Consider the following 16,048-nt stretch of genomic DNA (forward strand, 5'->3'; position numbering starts at 1 on the left):
TGGTGTTATGTTTATATTATTGCGCTATGCTTATGCAGAATCTGAGAACAAGTCAGAAATGTGTTTTCACACCATTTGCTGGCAGGAGTGTCTGTTGACAGGTGTAGGTTTTTTGTCAAAACCCACAATTCTGCACACACCATGGCCCTCATACAGTGGTCAGCCTCATGACCACCTCATGGTGGAAGCTGGTGTCGAGAGGCCCTCATACGGTGGTCAGCCTCATGACCACCTCATGGTGGAAGTTGATGCTGAGAGGCCCTCATACGGTGGTCACCCTCATGATCACCTCATGGTGGAAGCTGGTGCCGAGAGGCCCTCATACAGTGGTCACCCTCATGACCACCTCATGGTGGAAGCTATTGCTGAAAGGCCCTCATACGGTGGTCACCCTCATGACCACCTCATGGTGGAAGCTGGTGCTGAGGTGTTGGTTGCTGGGTCTTAACTGGCTCAGGATGTGTAGAAGCGTGAAGCCACAGTGGTGTGTGAGAACAGTCCTGACGCGCTGAGCGCCGGCTCCTCTCCTGCCTGCTGCGGAGCTGCCGGCAAGGCTCCTCCACAGCCGGCCCACAGTCGTGCCGCTGCAGCCCATGTGCTTGCCCGAGTCCTGGGCCTTCTCGTAGTTCAGTACTCGCCACTGCTGGTTCACCACCTGCCAGCGCTTAAATATCCGGTAAACAGACGAGCCCTCATGGATGATAAGGCCTAAAGAGAAAGCGTTAAGGTTGAGGCAGGGGAAGGGAGGAGACAGCAGCCTAATGTCTACCAGAGATCACTCAAGCACAGACAGCAGGGCAACAGAACCTTTTAGGCAAAAGACCGAAACCACGGGATCTTAGTAAGCATAACAAGATTTGATATAAGATACACTTCTGGAATCTAAACAGTTCAGATATAGGGGTAGCTGCATGAAATAAGAGACATGTATGAAGTAAGAAACGTGTGAAGTAAGAAACATGTATGAAATAAGAAACACGTATGACGTAAGAAAAATGTATGAAATAAGAAACATGTATGAAGTAAGAAACATATGAAATAAGAAACATGTATGAAATAAGAGACATGTATGAAGTAAGAAACGTATGAAGTAAGAAATGTATGAAGTAAGAAACATGTATGAAATAAGAGACATGTATGAAGTAAGAAACATGTATGAAATAAGAAACATGTATGAAGTAAGAAACGTGTATGAAATAAGAAACATGTATGAAGTAAGAAACGTATGAAATAAGAGACATGTATGAAGTAAGAAACATGTATGAAGTAAGAAACGTATGAAGTAAGAAACATGTATGAAATAAGAGACATGTATGAAGTAAGAAACATGTATGAAATAAGTATGAAATAAGAGACGTGTGAAGTAAGAAAAATGTATGAAATAAGAAACTTATGAAATAAGAAACATGTATGACCTAAGAAAAATGTATGAAATAAGAAACATGTATGAAGTAAGAGACGTGTGAAATAAGAAACATATATGACATAAGAAAAATTCATGAAATAAGAAACATGTATGAAATAAGAAACGTATGAAATAAGAGACATGTATGAAGTAAGAAACACGTATGAAATGAGAGACATGTATGAAGTAAGAAACATGTATGAAATAAGAAACATGTATGAAATAAGAAACATGTATGAAATAAGAGACATGTATGAAATAAGAAACATGTATGAAATAATAAACATGTATGATGTAAGAAACATGTATGATGTAAGAGCGGAGGGAAACGAGAGCATCAGGGAACAGAAAGTAACAGACGTTACATTACTAATGTAGCACAGATCCACTTCATCCTTCTTTTCGCATGCACCAACATGAGCAACAATTAACACGTTTATCTGCATCACATATGTCACTTTTTAACACAACTGCACACACAACCATGAAAACAAACAACCTTTTAAAACATTAACTGGAAAGGTTTAAAAAAGTAGAAATCCAGGGAGCTCAAATGTAAGCGAGGATAACAATATGATATGCAAGTTTTTTATTCTTTATATAATTAATATGCGAGTTGCATTTTATCAATATGCAACTTTTGGATCATGCAAAATAACACGTGTTAGCAGAGATGTTGCCTACCGATACACACGATGTCCATGAAGCCGTACAAGCCATAACATATTTGGAAGAGGAGGTCTTGGCGCTGCCACTTGGCCGAAGGGCTGAAAGAAGACCACACCAACCAAGAGATACTGGCCACGAGGAAGAGAGAGCCCAGGACAACGGCAGCAATTTGCACTTTTTCAATTACGGTCAGAGAGATGGCTTGCCACTGGATGGAGAGGAGAGAGGGACATACAGAAGAGAGCACAAAAAAGGATAAAGAGCCTGTGTTGCCTTGCCAAATGGTCCAGTTCAGCTGATGTCTTCTGTTGGCTTGCAGGAATTCTTCCTTTGTCCACAACGTTTGGATTTACAAGTTGTTAGATGGATTCTACCTTGTACGTGTCACCCAAAAGAGCACGTGAACTGACCCCACTTCATTTCAGAAAATACTTTGCGGCTGTTTGTCCGGTTTCAGAGGATAACCGAGCACCCTCCACATGCCCTGGAAATGCCCGGCTGCCCACTAACATGTGTGGTTGAAACTGAGCACAGTCCAGCTTTAACATGGCACCCTTTGACCTGATAGTCTGTGCACCAGCAACTCCTGGAGAGTCAATCACTAGTTCCCCTTCAAGAGAAGTGGATTCTGATGATACCCAAGACTAACCCAACTGTATTATATTCAACAAGGGTCAGGTTTTCTTTGGTTTGGATGACAGGCCTGGTGAATTCGGAAAGATTGTTGATGCAGACTGCCTCCAGAACCTCCAGAATAATAAAACATGAATTTCATGTAACTCCCTAAGCACCACTAAGTCACAGCCTCTGCAGCGCCACTGCTCAGCTCCTAGTGGAGTTTTATAGTTTGCATTCCTAGATATGACTTCATCATCCAAAGGAGTTGGATCAAGTGCAACTGGACTTGGTATATATCCATGAAGACGTTTCGCCTCTCATCCAAGAGGCTTCCTCAGTTTGTGCCTTTCTGACTAGACCAAGCTAGTCTAGTCGGAAAGGCACGAACTGAGGAAGCCTCTTGGATGAGAGGCGAAACGTCTTCATGGATATATACCAAGTCCAGTTGCACTTGATTCAACTCCTTTGGATAACCATGACCTGGATGAATGAGAACATTCACAGACATATGACTTTATCCTTACGCAGGGTCACGGGGAGGCTGGAGCCTACCCCAGCAGTCATCGGGCGGCAGGCAGGGAGACACCCTGGACAGGCCGCCAGGCCATCACAGGGCCCACACACAATGGCCGATTCACCTGACCTACATGTCTTTGGACTGTGGGAGCCGGGAGGAAACCGGAGCACTCAGAGGAAACCCACGCAGACACGGGGAGAACATGCAAACTCCACACAGAGGACAACGCTGGGACTCGAACCCAGAACCTTCTTGCTGTGAGGCCTGCGACTTTAATGAGGCAAGACACATTGAATGCTGAATCACTAAGTTGTATGAATAGTTAACAAAATCAGCTTTTCCAGTTATTGTGGTGCAGAAATTACTTCTGAGACTCTTCTTTGTGCAGCGTGGCTCATCAGAGTGGCTGTGATCACTGGTGCCAGATATCAGCTTCGAGAAAGGCAGCTGGCAAATAATAGAGATGAATTTCTTCCAATATTCCTATATTTTTCCTCAATGTTCCGAAGCCGAAATAATCCGGAGGTACTGACTGAACATGTGCTGAACACTCTTGTTTTATCATGCGCCAAGTCCTTGAGGTGTTCAGTGTTTCATACCACCTTGATTCCTGGCATCCTTTTATAGTTCTTCATGGCCCTGTTCTTTTTTCCTTTAGTAGTGCAAACAAAATGAATGCCTCTGTTAAAATATGCTAAAAATATGACAAAAATATGACGAAAATATGATGAAAATATGGCCCGCTTGTAAACTTCATTGGCAACATCCTCCTCTGAAAAGGAGGACAGCCTCCAAAAATGTTTCCACTGTGATACACATGGTCTCAAACACTGCTGTGTGCAAAACAGACAGTCAGATTATTATGAATGACCTGCAGGTGTAGACCAGCGTTCTGTTAAACCTGGTCTGTTAAATTTAGTTTGGTTCTGGGCTGTTTCATACATAGTTTTTGTGTTTAGACATGTACTCAAATAAGATTCATACATCCATCCATTATCCAAACCGCGTATCCTGCTCTCAGGGTGGCAGGGATGCTAGAGCCTACCCCAGCAGTCACTGGGCGGCAGGCGGAGAGACACCCTGGACAGGCCGCCAGGCCATCACAGGGCTAAATAGTGTGTGAGAAAGTGTAGCTGAAAACTATGGCCTACACACCCTCTCTTAAAGCCGTGTAGGCCATAATTCATAATACATGGCCTTTCATCAGGCAGTGTAGGCCATGATGACAACTATTAGTCTGGTAGGAAGAGGGGGGTCCCCATGCACCCCAATGATATATTGTAGCAAATTCAGGGAGCAGTCCAGGAACTGTCGCCACAGCCGGAACGCGAACCCGTATCTCCCGCACCGCGGGCGACAACGTTAACCAGTCAACTAAAGGGTCCGACTCATTAGCCAAGGGCTAACATGTCTACTTATCCATGCATGTTACACTACCCAAGCAACTGGCTATCATTGAGGCTGCTACCTAAGCTTTACTAAAAACCTTGATCGCTTGAGGGTAGTGTAGCATCTAATGAGGCCTCAACATCACACTCCCCTCATAAACCACAATCTTCTCTCATGCAGTTGTTCCCTCCAGAATGCATCTTTTGTGGAAAGCTTGAAGTGAATGTGTCTGGAAAGACTGAGTGATGCAGCAAGTTTCCAGAATTCAAAGACAAGGACGGAACCTTGAAGGAGCCTACTTGGAAACAGATTGAGCCTCGAGCCCTAGAACTGGGGCTACATCGTCTACATTGCATGGAGAGAGGCACATTTCCACCAGTCCTGTTGCGAGTCATTCAACCTTAAATACATCAATCACTTGAGTGACAAAAACTGTGCCATTGATACAGAGCAAGATCATAAGGCTGCTGCACATCATAAGGCATTCACTGTTGTGCTTGATTTCATTCAGGATAGAGTGATTAGGTACAATGAGGTTGTGCAGCTTGCATCACTGCGTCTTCTCTACATGCAAGAGTTGGAGAGAAATGGCTTCCCCAGTCCAGATTGCAGAAGTGAGAAGCTGAAGGCCCGACTTGAAAACCATGATATTCATGAGTTAATCGCTTTTGCCAAGGTCAATCCAGGTGATAAAGGCTGCATCACCTATAACCTGGTCTACAGTGCCAGCATCTCCATTGCGGATGCAGTGACCTACGCATATAAACTGGGGAGCAAAGACAAGTGTGAGGACCTAGCACTCCTCTTTCGTGATATAATCAACTCGGCATTCAATGAGTCAAAGTCACTTCCCTGGCCTCCCACACCTGATGATCTTGAGATCAAATCATCAGATGAACTACTCCCACCTGACCTTGTGATGTTCCTGAACTTCCTCATCTGTGGTGATGCAGACGTGGAGAAGTGTGAGTAGACCCGACCCATTGTGCTCTCTATAGGCCAGGTATGACATAACCTTTACCTGACATGTGCTCTGCTTTTTAAATAACAGGGATGTCAAATTCTGTAGTCATAGTTTTGGCTCATGCTAATTGCTCTAATGCTATAATGTAAATCACTTTCTTTACTGTTCTAGGACATCTGCCATGCTGTGACGAAGGGAGAATAGAAGCTGCCAAAACACATGCTCTTCTGCACTACCTTACGGCACCTCTATCGCAGTAAACACCTGACCACGATCCTCAGTAGGTTGGGTCACAGTGAGACCTACGACTTTGGCTTGGAATTTGAGACAGCACTGGCCAAAGCTCTGGATGATGTTTCCACATTTCTCACTCCCCAGATTATTACTGGCGAGGGCAATGATGTATTCCATCTTGAGTGGGACAACCTCAGCAAAATAACAACAAACATCCATGGCTCAAATGTGGTGAACAGCACTGGTGGGATCATGATACAGGAGGTGAAAGGCAGATTTGATACCACCCTCTTTACAAGCGGAGCAAGACGCGCTCCCTGAAGGTGGATACACCTGAGACCTTGGCTCCTGTCCACATCTATAGTCGAGTTGGGCCCAAATTTCCTGAGAGGGCAGTGTTCACTCCACCTGCCATAAACAGTGAAGTGTACTCAAAGTGCATCCAAGAGTATCGTGTCTGGTCACTTGCACGGGTGGTGGAGAGCAGTGGAGAGAAGCAGGCTGTCCCTGGGTTTGGCGGTTTCATCTCAGATACTGGTGCCAAGCCCTCCCGAAAGTCAACCATTGACTATTTCACCCCCATCAGCCAGCCCTTCACGGAGTACTCAACTATCAAGGAGCTACTGAAGCAGTCAGAAGAGTGGGTCAGGAGTACGTCCCCAACACCTTTGACCTTGGTGGCTGCATGAAGGCCTTACCTCTCATTTGGAAATTCCCAGATGAGTACCGGAAGCATGTTGTCATTCCAGGGCCATTCCACACCGGGATGAACTACATGGGCATGGTGACTGGTCACAAATGCAGGGGCTCAGGCTAAGCTGAAATACTCATTGAGGCTGAACTCATCACCAGTGGGTGCCTGGCTAGTGTGCTGAGTGGGAAGGCATATGTTAAAGCCCTCTTCTGTCTCAAAACAGTCACTGAAGCCATGGAGCGGTTGTTAACTGAGAGATTCATTGAGGAGGAGAACGTTGAGGTCACCAACCCCAAGGCCCTGCTCAATCTTGTTCAGACATGTAGTCGTGAGACCCTCAACAACACATTGCAGGATCCCCCCACTCACACCATCCTCGAGAAGTATGTGGTCTATGAAGAGAAGGTGCGTACCAGTCACCTTGGCAAGACTGCCACATTCTGGCTCAGTGTGATAGACCATACCCGTCTGATCCTAATGTTGCAGTATTCTGTGAAGACTAACAACTTGGCCTGCTTCCACAAGTGCAACGGGGATATGGCAGACCTATTTTTTTTTGCATATGATGGGCCAAACTACTCCAGGTAATTCAACTTTCAGCCTAAAATTTACATGAGTAGTATGATGAGTAAACTAGTAGAACTGATTTCAATGCTTACATTTTCGGGTTGTGTAGTTGTGATGAAATTGATACATGCATATTATTCTATCATGCCACAGGTACTTGGCGTGGTATGAGGTGTTTTTGACAAATATTGATCAGTCTCATCCTGGAGCTAAGGAGCTGCTAAAGAAGGATGGCATTGCGGTGGCGTAGTCTCTTATCCCTGGTGCACTCAGTGCGGTGGACAAAACAATGGAGGAAACCTGTATGAAGTTTGCAAAGTCACAAGGTACTGAAATACCCTTATTACACGTATTTTGTATCATAACTGCTGTTAAAGCGTGATCTGGGTAGATAAACTGACCAAATATATCCTGCCAAGGCTGGAAAAGTGTCCTGTATTTGCCAGTTCAAAATCATATCCTCGTATTACTATGGTGCTTTAGATGAAAGTTTATATTTCTAAAACAATCTTTATCACTCAATTATTTATCTCTCCAGGTGGATTCGTAGGACTCTTCTCCATGTTTGGTGCCTACCAGCGATGGTGCCATATGACATCAACCCGGGCTTGGTATTTTGAGAAGAAGCTGGAGATGTGTGGCCTCATTGACCACTCAGACTGCCCCAAGGCTGGGAAATACCATGAGCTGGAGAGAGCTGAGATCCAGAAATCTAAGAAGGCAGTTCAGTGTACCATCTCTGCTATTTGTAATTTTACCAATCCCTTTTCCTTGCTTGACAAGGATCACCTCTACAGCCTGGTGTCTGGTGCTTCTGTTTCTGCAGAGGTGGAGTTTGATGTGCTCCATGCTGAGGCAGCTGGTATGGAGGCCAAGGAAGCATTTGTCCGAGATCGCTTTGTGAATGGTTCTGAGCCAATCAAGAGGCAGAAGCTGAAGACAATGAAGGCCTCCAATAAGACTGTCAAGCTCACGTCCTCACAGGGAAAGGTAAGTGACACCATACTCCTACACCATATAATACTTAGTATAATATATCATTGTTGTAGTCTAATACAGGCCTAAGTGCAGTGTAACACATTGTTCCCGTGTTCTTTTTTCCCCAGGTAAATACAGTATCGTAAGCAAAGTGACCTCGCTTTCACGCTGCTCATCAAGTCACAACACCTTGATGAGCTCCTTAACCTTGATGAGCTGATGCAATCCTCGCTCACCGCTGTCCCCCACATTCTTGGCACAGCCGATAGGTTTTTCAACAAGACCAATAAGGCTACGATGCTTCATTTCTTGATGGAAGATGCTCCCGAGGTTGTGTCTTATCCAAAAGATGCCCTCCACATCCAGGATGGCAGTGCACTTTTCCATGCCCTGACAAACCTACCTCCAATGTTTGATGAAATTTTCCTCAAGGTGTTAAATCAGATGGTAGCTAAGACGAATTTTATCTTCTCAACGGATTCATACCACACTGACTCCATGAAGGCTCAGGAGAGACTGCGCCGTGGCTCCTCCCAGCGGTATATCAAACTATTCCTGGCAAATGATGGGAATAAGACACAGCTCTGTCAACTACTACTTAGGGTGAGGGGGAGCAAAGCAGCAGCATCTCGGCTCGAGAAAAGTGGGACAGCAGTGGCAGTAGTGGAGGGCAAGGCGTAGCTGGACTCATCAGAAGGCAACGTGAGTACATATATCCAAATTCAGATGATGGACCTGTGAGCCTTTCTCACCAAATGCTCAGCACAACAGCAGTACCGTTTTAATTCTCTGTTTCTTGTGATCATGATCAGTCATTGAAATAATAGAGAGTATAAAAAATCCCAAATCAGCAACAATTTTGTGGAAAAGAACATTGTAAAACAGTTACTGCACACCTGAGGATACTTGAAAATGATATTGTAATGGCTTGAATTGGAATATTAAAATGATATTGCAGCGCCTTATAATTTCTTTGGACAAAATTAAGCACTATAACAGTACCTGTAAATAGAATAGACTTGTATATTGTAAATGGTCAGACATGATGTGTTTCAGGTGACGGCACGTGAGATCCATGAGCTAGTGTCAAACCAGGAGGAGACAGACACCCGGGTTGTGCTCTATACTGATTTTTCATACTTCTTGGCGTTTTAATGCATCCAGCTTGTTTAAATCATGAAAATACAGGTCTCAATCGATTCCTCATTAACAAATTAGTCGGAAAAATTAGGTCATTTGTCTCTTTGTGATGTCTAGTTCCAAAATTATGCCGATTATCAATTATCATCAGAAATCCAAGATGGCTACCAAGATGGCTGCCAAATTAACCCCTTGGGACAATATTTCGCAATGGGAACATAAGAATCCGTTTACTAGACATCATGAGAATTACAAAAATGTAAGTAAGAAAAATATATCATTGGGGTGCATGGGGACCCCATTTTCCTACTCAACTATATGGCCTACGCTGCCCGCTGAGAGGCCTTAAGAGAGGCCGTGTAGGCCGCAGTTCATAACTCAAATAAGATTCTTGATGAAAAAATGTATAATTAGGCGAGATAAATATGTAAATGCAAACACTAAACCACTGACACATCTTCACCTACACAAAGAAAGCAAGGAGACTAAAGGAAGGAAAGGAGAGAGAGAGAGAGAGAGAGAGAGAGAGAGAGAGAGAGAGAGAGAGAGAGAGAGAGAGAGAGAGAGAGAGAGAGAGAGAGAGAGAGAGAGAGAGAGGAAGGGTGCTGTACCTGCAGAGGGTTTCTGGTGCTGATGGCCAGCACGTGGTATTTGAAGTAGCAGAGCTCACAGCTCCACGAGCCTCTCTCACTGATCCAGCGAATCAGGCAAGGCTGGTGAGTGCAGCGCACGGAGCCAGCACAGCGACAGGCGCTCAACAGCTCCCCCTGCAGACCACAGAGGGTAAATACGTTATGCACACGCTACAAAACCCGAGGTTACAAAACGGTACCACAACAGCCTTGCTGGGAGAAGGACGCCAACATCAGAAAATCTGACTCAGCAAAAGGGTCTGTAAATATATTAAATCTATAAACACGCGTAATGATTATGATCCTTTTTAGTAATATACTTTACCAAGGACGAACTAATGAAAAATCAAACACAGTTGGTGCCTATTCATTGCCCATTTTCCAAGCATCAGTGGTGTACCCTGGTCACAGGCCAGAAGTTGTGGCTCATTCATCAGTAGTGCATATATCATAATATACAGTACTACATATTATTGTGTGCTGTCTCGCCTAGTGTGTGAGCATTGTTCATGTTGGTGACAGTGAATTACGTGTTCAGTCACCACATCTCTGTCCAGCTGAGACTTTCTGAGGCGAGGTAGCAAGAGAGGTGTTGAGGATGTAACAGCAAGATGCACTGGAGTCAACATTTGGGCCAAACATTCTAACAACATTGTGACCCCCCTAAGGTGCTGTGTGGAGTATTTTGGCCTTTCTGCAGAATAATAGGGCAGCACAGTGGTGCAGTGGTTAGCACGGTTGCCTCACAGCAAGAAGGTCCTGGGTTCAAGCCTCAGGGTAGTCCAACCTTGGGGGTCGAACCGGGTCGTCCTCTGTGTGGAGTTTGCATGTTCTCCCCGTGTCTGTGTGGGTTTCCTCCGGCTGCTCCGGTTTCCTCCCACAGTCCAAAGATATGTGGGTCAGGTGACTCGGCCGTACTAAATTGTCCCTAGGCGTGAATGTGTATGTGTGTGTCGGCCCTGTGTGATGGTCTGGTGGCCTGTCCAGGGTGTCTCCCCACCTGCTGCCCAGTGACTGCTGGGATAGGCTCCAGCATCCCCGTGACCCAGAGAGCAGGATAAGCAGTTTGGATAATGTATGGATGCATGGATGAAGAATAATATAAGTAATAAATTACAGTGAGGGTTTGCTGAATTGAAACAAAGTGAAGGACTCGTGGCCCCTCCATTCCACAGACATTTACCCTGAGAAAAACAGTATGATTTGTTCCCCCTCCAAAGTCTTGGCTCGCACTCGCAACCCTCAGCAAACTCTGCAAGAATCCCAGCAAACATTCTCTACTGCCGCTCTTCCACAAGCACAGGCACTGGCCTGTTCAGATAATGAGTCTCACACTTCTCTGACTTTGTCAAATGGTTCTGTTGGACACGTGACTATGTGACAGATTCTGGTTGGGTTTTTTTTGGATGTTTATGTTTCAGTTAATAAAATCTGCACCATGCATGTTAAAGTGGATCTCTCTGCCCCATCACAGTCCACGAGAGCCTTCTACTCAGGGCTGGTGTGAAAAGTAAAGACATCTGGGGACCTTTTTTCTTGGTCTTCCTCAGCAGGGGACTCCCGTTGGGCCCCGGGGCTGTCATCTATTTGCCATGCTGGATCTTCAGAAAGCAAGTACAAAGTCACCGCTGCTATCCGCATCCAAGTTGGGCTTCCCATCGTGGTTTCGGACTTCCTCATTTGACATTTCAGATTTCCTCAGTAAGAGTGAAAATCTTTCTTAAGCACTCTGCCGGCTTGATCTTCTGTCACCCTCCGATTCCTCTCGCTCATGTGACGGGACGGTCGCATCAGTGTTCAGTGACTGTTAATGAATCTCTTCTGATACATCCGAATAAACGTAGCGGTGTCAGTTCCATCAAGTATGTTCTTCTTGTTTTCTGAAGCGGTCCTCCACTTCCTGTTAAAGTATGTTCTTCTTGTTTTCTGAAGCGGTCCTCCACTTCCTTTTAAAGTATGTTCTTCTTGTTTTCTGAAGCGGTCCTCCACTTCCTGTTAAAGTATGTTCTTCTTGTTTTCTGAAGAGGTCCTCCACTTCCTGTTAAAGTATGTTCTTCTTGTTTTCTGAAGAGGTCCTCCACTTCCTGTTAAAGTATGTTCTTCTTGTTTTCTGAAGCGGTCCTCCACTTCCTGTTAAAGTATGTTCTTCTTGTTTTCTGAAGCGGTCCTCCACTTCCTGTTAAAGTATGTTCTTCTTGTTTTCTGAAGCGGTCCTCCACTTCCTGTTAAAGTATGTTCCTCTTGTTTTCTGAAGAGGTCCTCCACTTCCTGTTAAAGTATGTTCTTCTTGTTTTCTGAAGCGGTCCTCCACTTCCTGTTAAAGTATGTTCTTCTTGTTTTCTGAAGCGGTCCTCCACTTCCTGTTAAAGTATGTTCTTCTTGTTTTCTGAAGCGGTCCTCCACTTCCTGTTAAAAGTATGTTCTTCTTGTTTTCTGAAGAGGTCCTCCACTTCCTGTTAAAGTATGTTCTTCTTGTTTTCTGAAGCGGTCCTCCACTTCCTGTTAAAGTATGTTCTTCTTGTTTTCTGAAGCGGTCCTCCACTTCCTGTTAAAGTATGTTCTTCTTGTTTTCTGAAGCGGTCCTCCACTTCCTGTTAAAGTATGTTCTTCTTGTTTTCTGAAGCGGTCCTCCACTTCCTGTTAAAAGTATGTTCTTCTTCTTTTCTGAAGCGGTCCTCCACTTCCTGTTAAAGTATGTTCCTCTTGTTTTCTGAAGAGGTCCTCCACTTCCTGTTAAAGTATGTTCTTCTTGTTTTCTGAAGCGGTCCTCCACTTCCTGTTAAAGTATGTTCTTCTTGTTTTCTGAAGCGGTCCTCCACTTCCTGTTAAAGTATGTTCTTCTTGTTTTCTGAAGCGGTCCTCCACTTCCTGTTAAAGTATGTTCTTCTTGTTTTCTGAAGCGGTCCTCCACTTCCTGTTAAAGTATGTTCTTCTTGTTTTCTGAAGCGGTCCTCCACTTCCTGTTAAAGTATGTTCTTCTTGTTTTCTGAAGAGGTCCTCCACTTCTTGTTAAAGTATGATCTTCTTGTTTTCTGAAGCGGTCCTCCATTTCCTGTTAAAGTATGTTCTTCTTGTTTTCTAAAGCGGTCCTCCACTTCCTGTTAAAGTTTGATGTTTTTGTTTTCTGAAGCGGTCCTCCACTTCCTGTTAAAGTATGTTCTTCTTGTTTTCTGAAGAGGCCCTCCACTTCTTGTTAAAGTATGTTCTTCTTGTTTTCTGAAGCGGTCCTCCACTTCCTGTTAAAGTATGTTCTTCTTGTTTTCTGAAGCGGTCCTCCACTTCCTGTTAAAGTATGTTCTTCTTGTTTTCTGAAGCGGTCCTCCAGTTCCTGTTAAAGTATGTTCTTCTTGTTTTCTGAAGCGGTCCTCCACTTCCTGTTAAAGTATGTTCTCCTTGTTTTCTGAAGCGGTCCTCCACTTCCTGTTAAAGTATGTTCTTCTTGTTTTCTGAAGCTGTCCTCCAATTCCTGTTAAAGCATGTTCTTCTTGTTTTCTGAAGAGGTCCTCCACTTCCTGTTAAAGTATGTTCTTCTTGTTTTCTGAAGCGGTCCTCCACTTCCTGTTAAAGTATGTTCTTCTTGTTTTCTGAAGCGGTCCTCCACTTCCTGTTTAAGTATGTTCTTCTTGTTTTCTGAAGCTGTCCTCCAATTCCTGTTAAAGCATGTTCTTCTTGTTTTCTGAAGAGGTACTCCACTTCCTGTTAAAGTATGTTCTTCTTGTTTTCTGAAGCGGTCCTCCACTTCCTGTTAAAAGTATGTTCTTCTTGTTTTCTGAAGCGGTCCTCCACTTCCTGTTAAAGTTTGATGTTTTTGTTTTCTGAAGCGGTCCTCCACTTCCTGTTAAAGTATGTTCTTCTTGTTTTCTGAAGAGGCCCTCCACTTCTTGTTAAAGTATGTTCTTCTTGTTTTCTGAAGCGGTCCTCCACTTCCTGTTAAAGTATGTTCTTCTTGTTTTCTGAAGCGGTCCTCCACTTCCTGTTAAAGTATGTTCTTCTTGTTTTCTGAAGCGGTCCTCCAGTTCCTGTTAAAGTATGTTCTTCTTGTTTTCTGAAGCGGTCCTCCACTTCCTGTTAAAGTATGTTCTCCTTGTTTTCTGAAGCGGTCCTCCACTTCCTGTTAAAGTATGTTCTTCTTGTTTTCTGAAGCTGTCCTCCAATTCCTGTTAAAGCATGTTCTTCTTGTTTTCTGAAGAGGTCCTCCACTTCCTGTTAAAGTATGTTCTTCTTGTTTTCTGAAGCGGTCCTCCACTTCCTGTTAAAGTATGTTCTTCTTGTTTTCTGAAGCGGTCCTCCACTTCCTGTTTAAGTATGTTCTTCTTGTTTTCTGAAGCTGTCCTCCAATTCCTGTTAAAGCATGTTCTTCTTGTTTTCTGAAGAGGTACTCCACTTCCTGTTAAAGTATGTTCTTCTTGTTTTCTGAAGCGGTCCTCCACTTCCTGTTAAAAGTATGTTCTTCTTGTTTTCTGAAGCGGTCCTCCACTTCCTGTTAAAGTATGTTCTTCTTGTTTTCTGAAGAGGTCCTCCACTTCCTGTTAAAGTATGTTCTTCTTGTTTTCTGAAGCGGTCCTCCACTTCCTGTTAAAATTATGTTCTTCTTGTTTTCTGAAGCTGTCCTCCACTTCCTGTTAAAAGTATGTTCTTCTTGTTTTCTGAAGAGGCCCTCCACTTCTTGTTAAAGTATGTTCTTCTTGTTTTCTGAAGCGGTCCTCCACTTCCTGTTAAAGTATGTTCTTCTTGTTTTCTGAAGAGGTCCTCCACGTCCTGTTAAAAGTCTGTTCTTCTTCTTTTCTGAAGCGGTCCTCCACTTCTTGTTAAAAGTCTGTTCTTCTTGTTTTCTGAAGCGGTCCTCCACTTCCTGTTAAAGTATGTTCTCCTTGTTTTCTGAAGCGGTCCTCCACTTCCTGTTAAAGTATGTTCTCCTTGTTTTCTGAAGCGGTCCTCCACTTCCTGTTAAAGTATGTTCTTCTTGTTTTCTGAAGCTGTCCTCCAATTCCTGTTAAAGCATGTTCTTCTTGTTTTCTGAAGAGGTCCTCCACTTCCTGTTAAAGTATGTTCTTCTTGTTTTCTGAAGCGGTCCTCCACTTCCTGTTAAAGTATGTTCTTCTTGTTTTCTGAAGCGGTCCTCCACTTCCTGTTTAAGTATGTTCTTCTTGTTTTCTGAAGCTGTCCTCCAATTCCTGTTAAAGCATGTTCTTCTTGTTTTCTGAAGAGGTCCTCCACTTCCTGTTAAAGTATGTTCTTCTTGTTTTCTGAAGCGGTCCTCTACTTCCTGTTAAAAGTATGTTCTTCTTGTTTTCTGAAGCGGTCCTCCACTTCCTGTTAAAGTATGTTCTTCTTGTTTTCTGAAGAGGTCCTCCACTTCCTGTTAAAGTATGTTCTTCTTGTTTTCTGAAGCGGTCCTCCACTTCCTGTTAAAAGTATGTTCTTCTTGTTTTCTGAAGCGGTCCTCCACTTCCTGTCAAAAGTATGTTCTTCTTGTTTTCTGAAGAGGCCCTCCACTTCTTGTTAAAGTATGTTCTTCTTGTTTTCTGAAGCGGTCCTCCACTTCCTGTTAAAGTATGTTCTTCTTGTTTTCTGAAGAGGTCCTCCACTTCCTGTTAAAAGTCTGTTCTTCTTCTTTTCTGAAGCGGTCCTCCACTTCCTGTTAAAAGTATGTTCTTCTTGTTTTCTGAAGCGGTCCTCCACTTCCTGTTAAAGTATGTTCTTCTTGTTTTCTGAAGAGGTCCTCCACTTCCTGTTAAAGTATGTTCTTCTTGTTTTCTGAAGCGGTCCTCCACTTCCTGTTAAAAGTATGTTCTTCTTGTTTTCTGAAGCGGTCCTCCACTTCCTGTTAAAGTATGTTCTTCTTGTTTTCTGAAGAGGTCCTCCACTTCCTGTTAAAGTATGTTCTTCTTGTTTTCTGAAGCGGTCGTCCACTTCCTGTTAAAGTATGTTCTTCTTGTTTTCTGAAGATGTCCTCCACTTCCTGTTAAAGTATGTTCTTCTTGTTTTCTGAAGAGGTCCTCCACTTCCTGTTAAAGTATGTTCTTCTTGTTTTCTGAAGCGGTCCTCCACTTCCTGTTAAAATTATGTTCTTCTTGTTTTCTGAAGCGGTCCTCCACTTCCTGTTAAAGTATGTTCTTCTTGTTTTCTGAAGCGGTCCTCCACTTCCTGTTAAAGTATATTCTTCTTGTTTTCTGAAGCGGTCCTCCACTTCCTGTTAAAGTATGTTCTTCTTGTTTTCTGAAGAGGTCCTCCACTTCCT

The 16,048-nt window shown here is 43.8% G+C and overlaps 1 protein-coding gene across 1 annotated transcript in view; it reads right to left on the reverse strand.

Annotated features, from left to right (window-relative positions):
• Positions 1-376: 376 nt before the first annotated feature.
• Positions 377-16,048, reverse strand: part of LOC130108382 (E3 ubiquitin-protein ligase MARCHF9-like) — a 193,145-nt gene continuing 177,473 nt past the window's right edge. Inside the window, exons 2-4 of the mRNA XM_056275292.1 lie at positions 9,787-9,942; positions 2,090-2,282; positions 377-708 (exon numbers count right to left, since the gene is read on the reverse strand). Of these exons, the coding sequence (XP_056131267.1) occupies positions 377-708; positions 2,090-2,282; positions 9,787-9,942 (681 nt within the window). The remainder of the gene's footprint in view (positions 709-2,089; positions 2,283-9,786; positions 9,943-16,048) is intronic.

This window comes from Lampris incognitus, chromosome 2 (assembly GCF_029633865.1).
Source record: "Lampris incognitus isolate fLamInc1 chromosome 2, fLamInc1.hap2, whole genome shotgun sequence".
In the NCBI taxonomy this organism is placed as follows: Eukaryota; Metazoa; Chordata; class Actinopteri; order Lampriformes; family Lampridae; genus Lampris; species Lampris incognitus.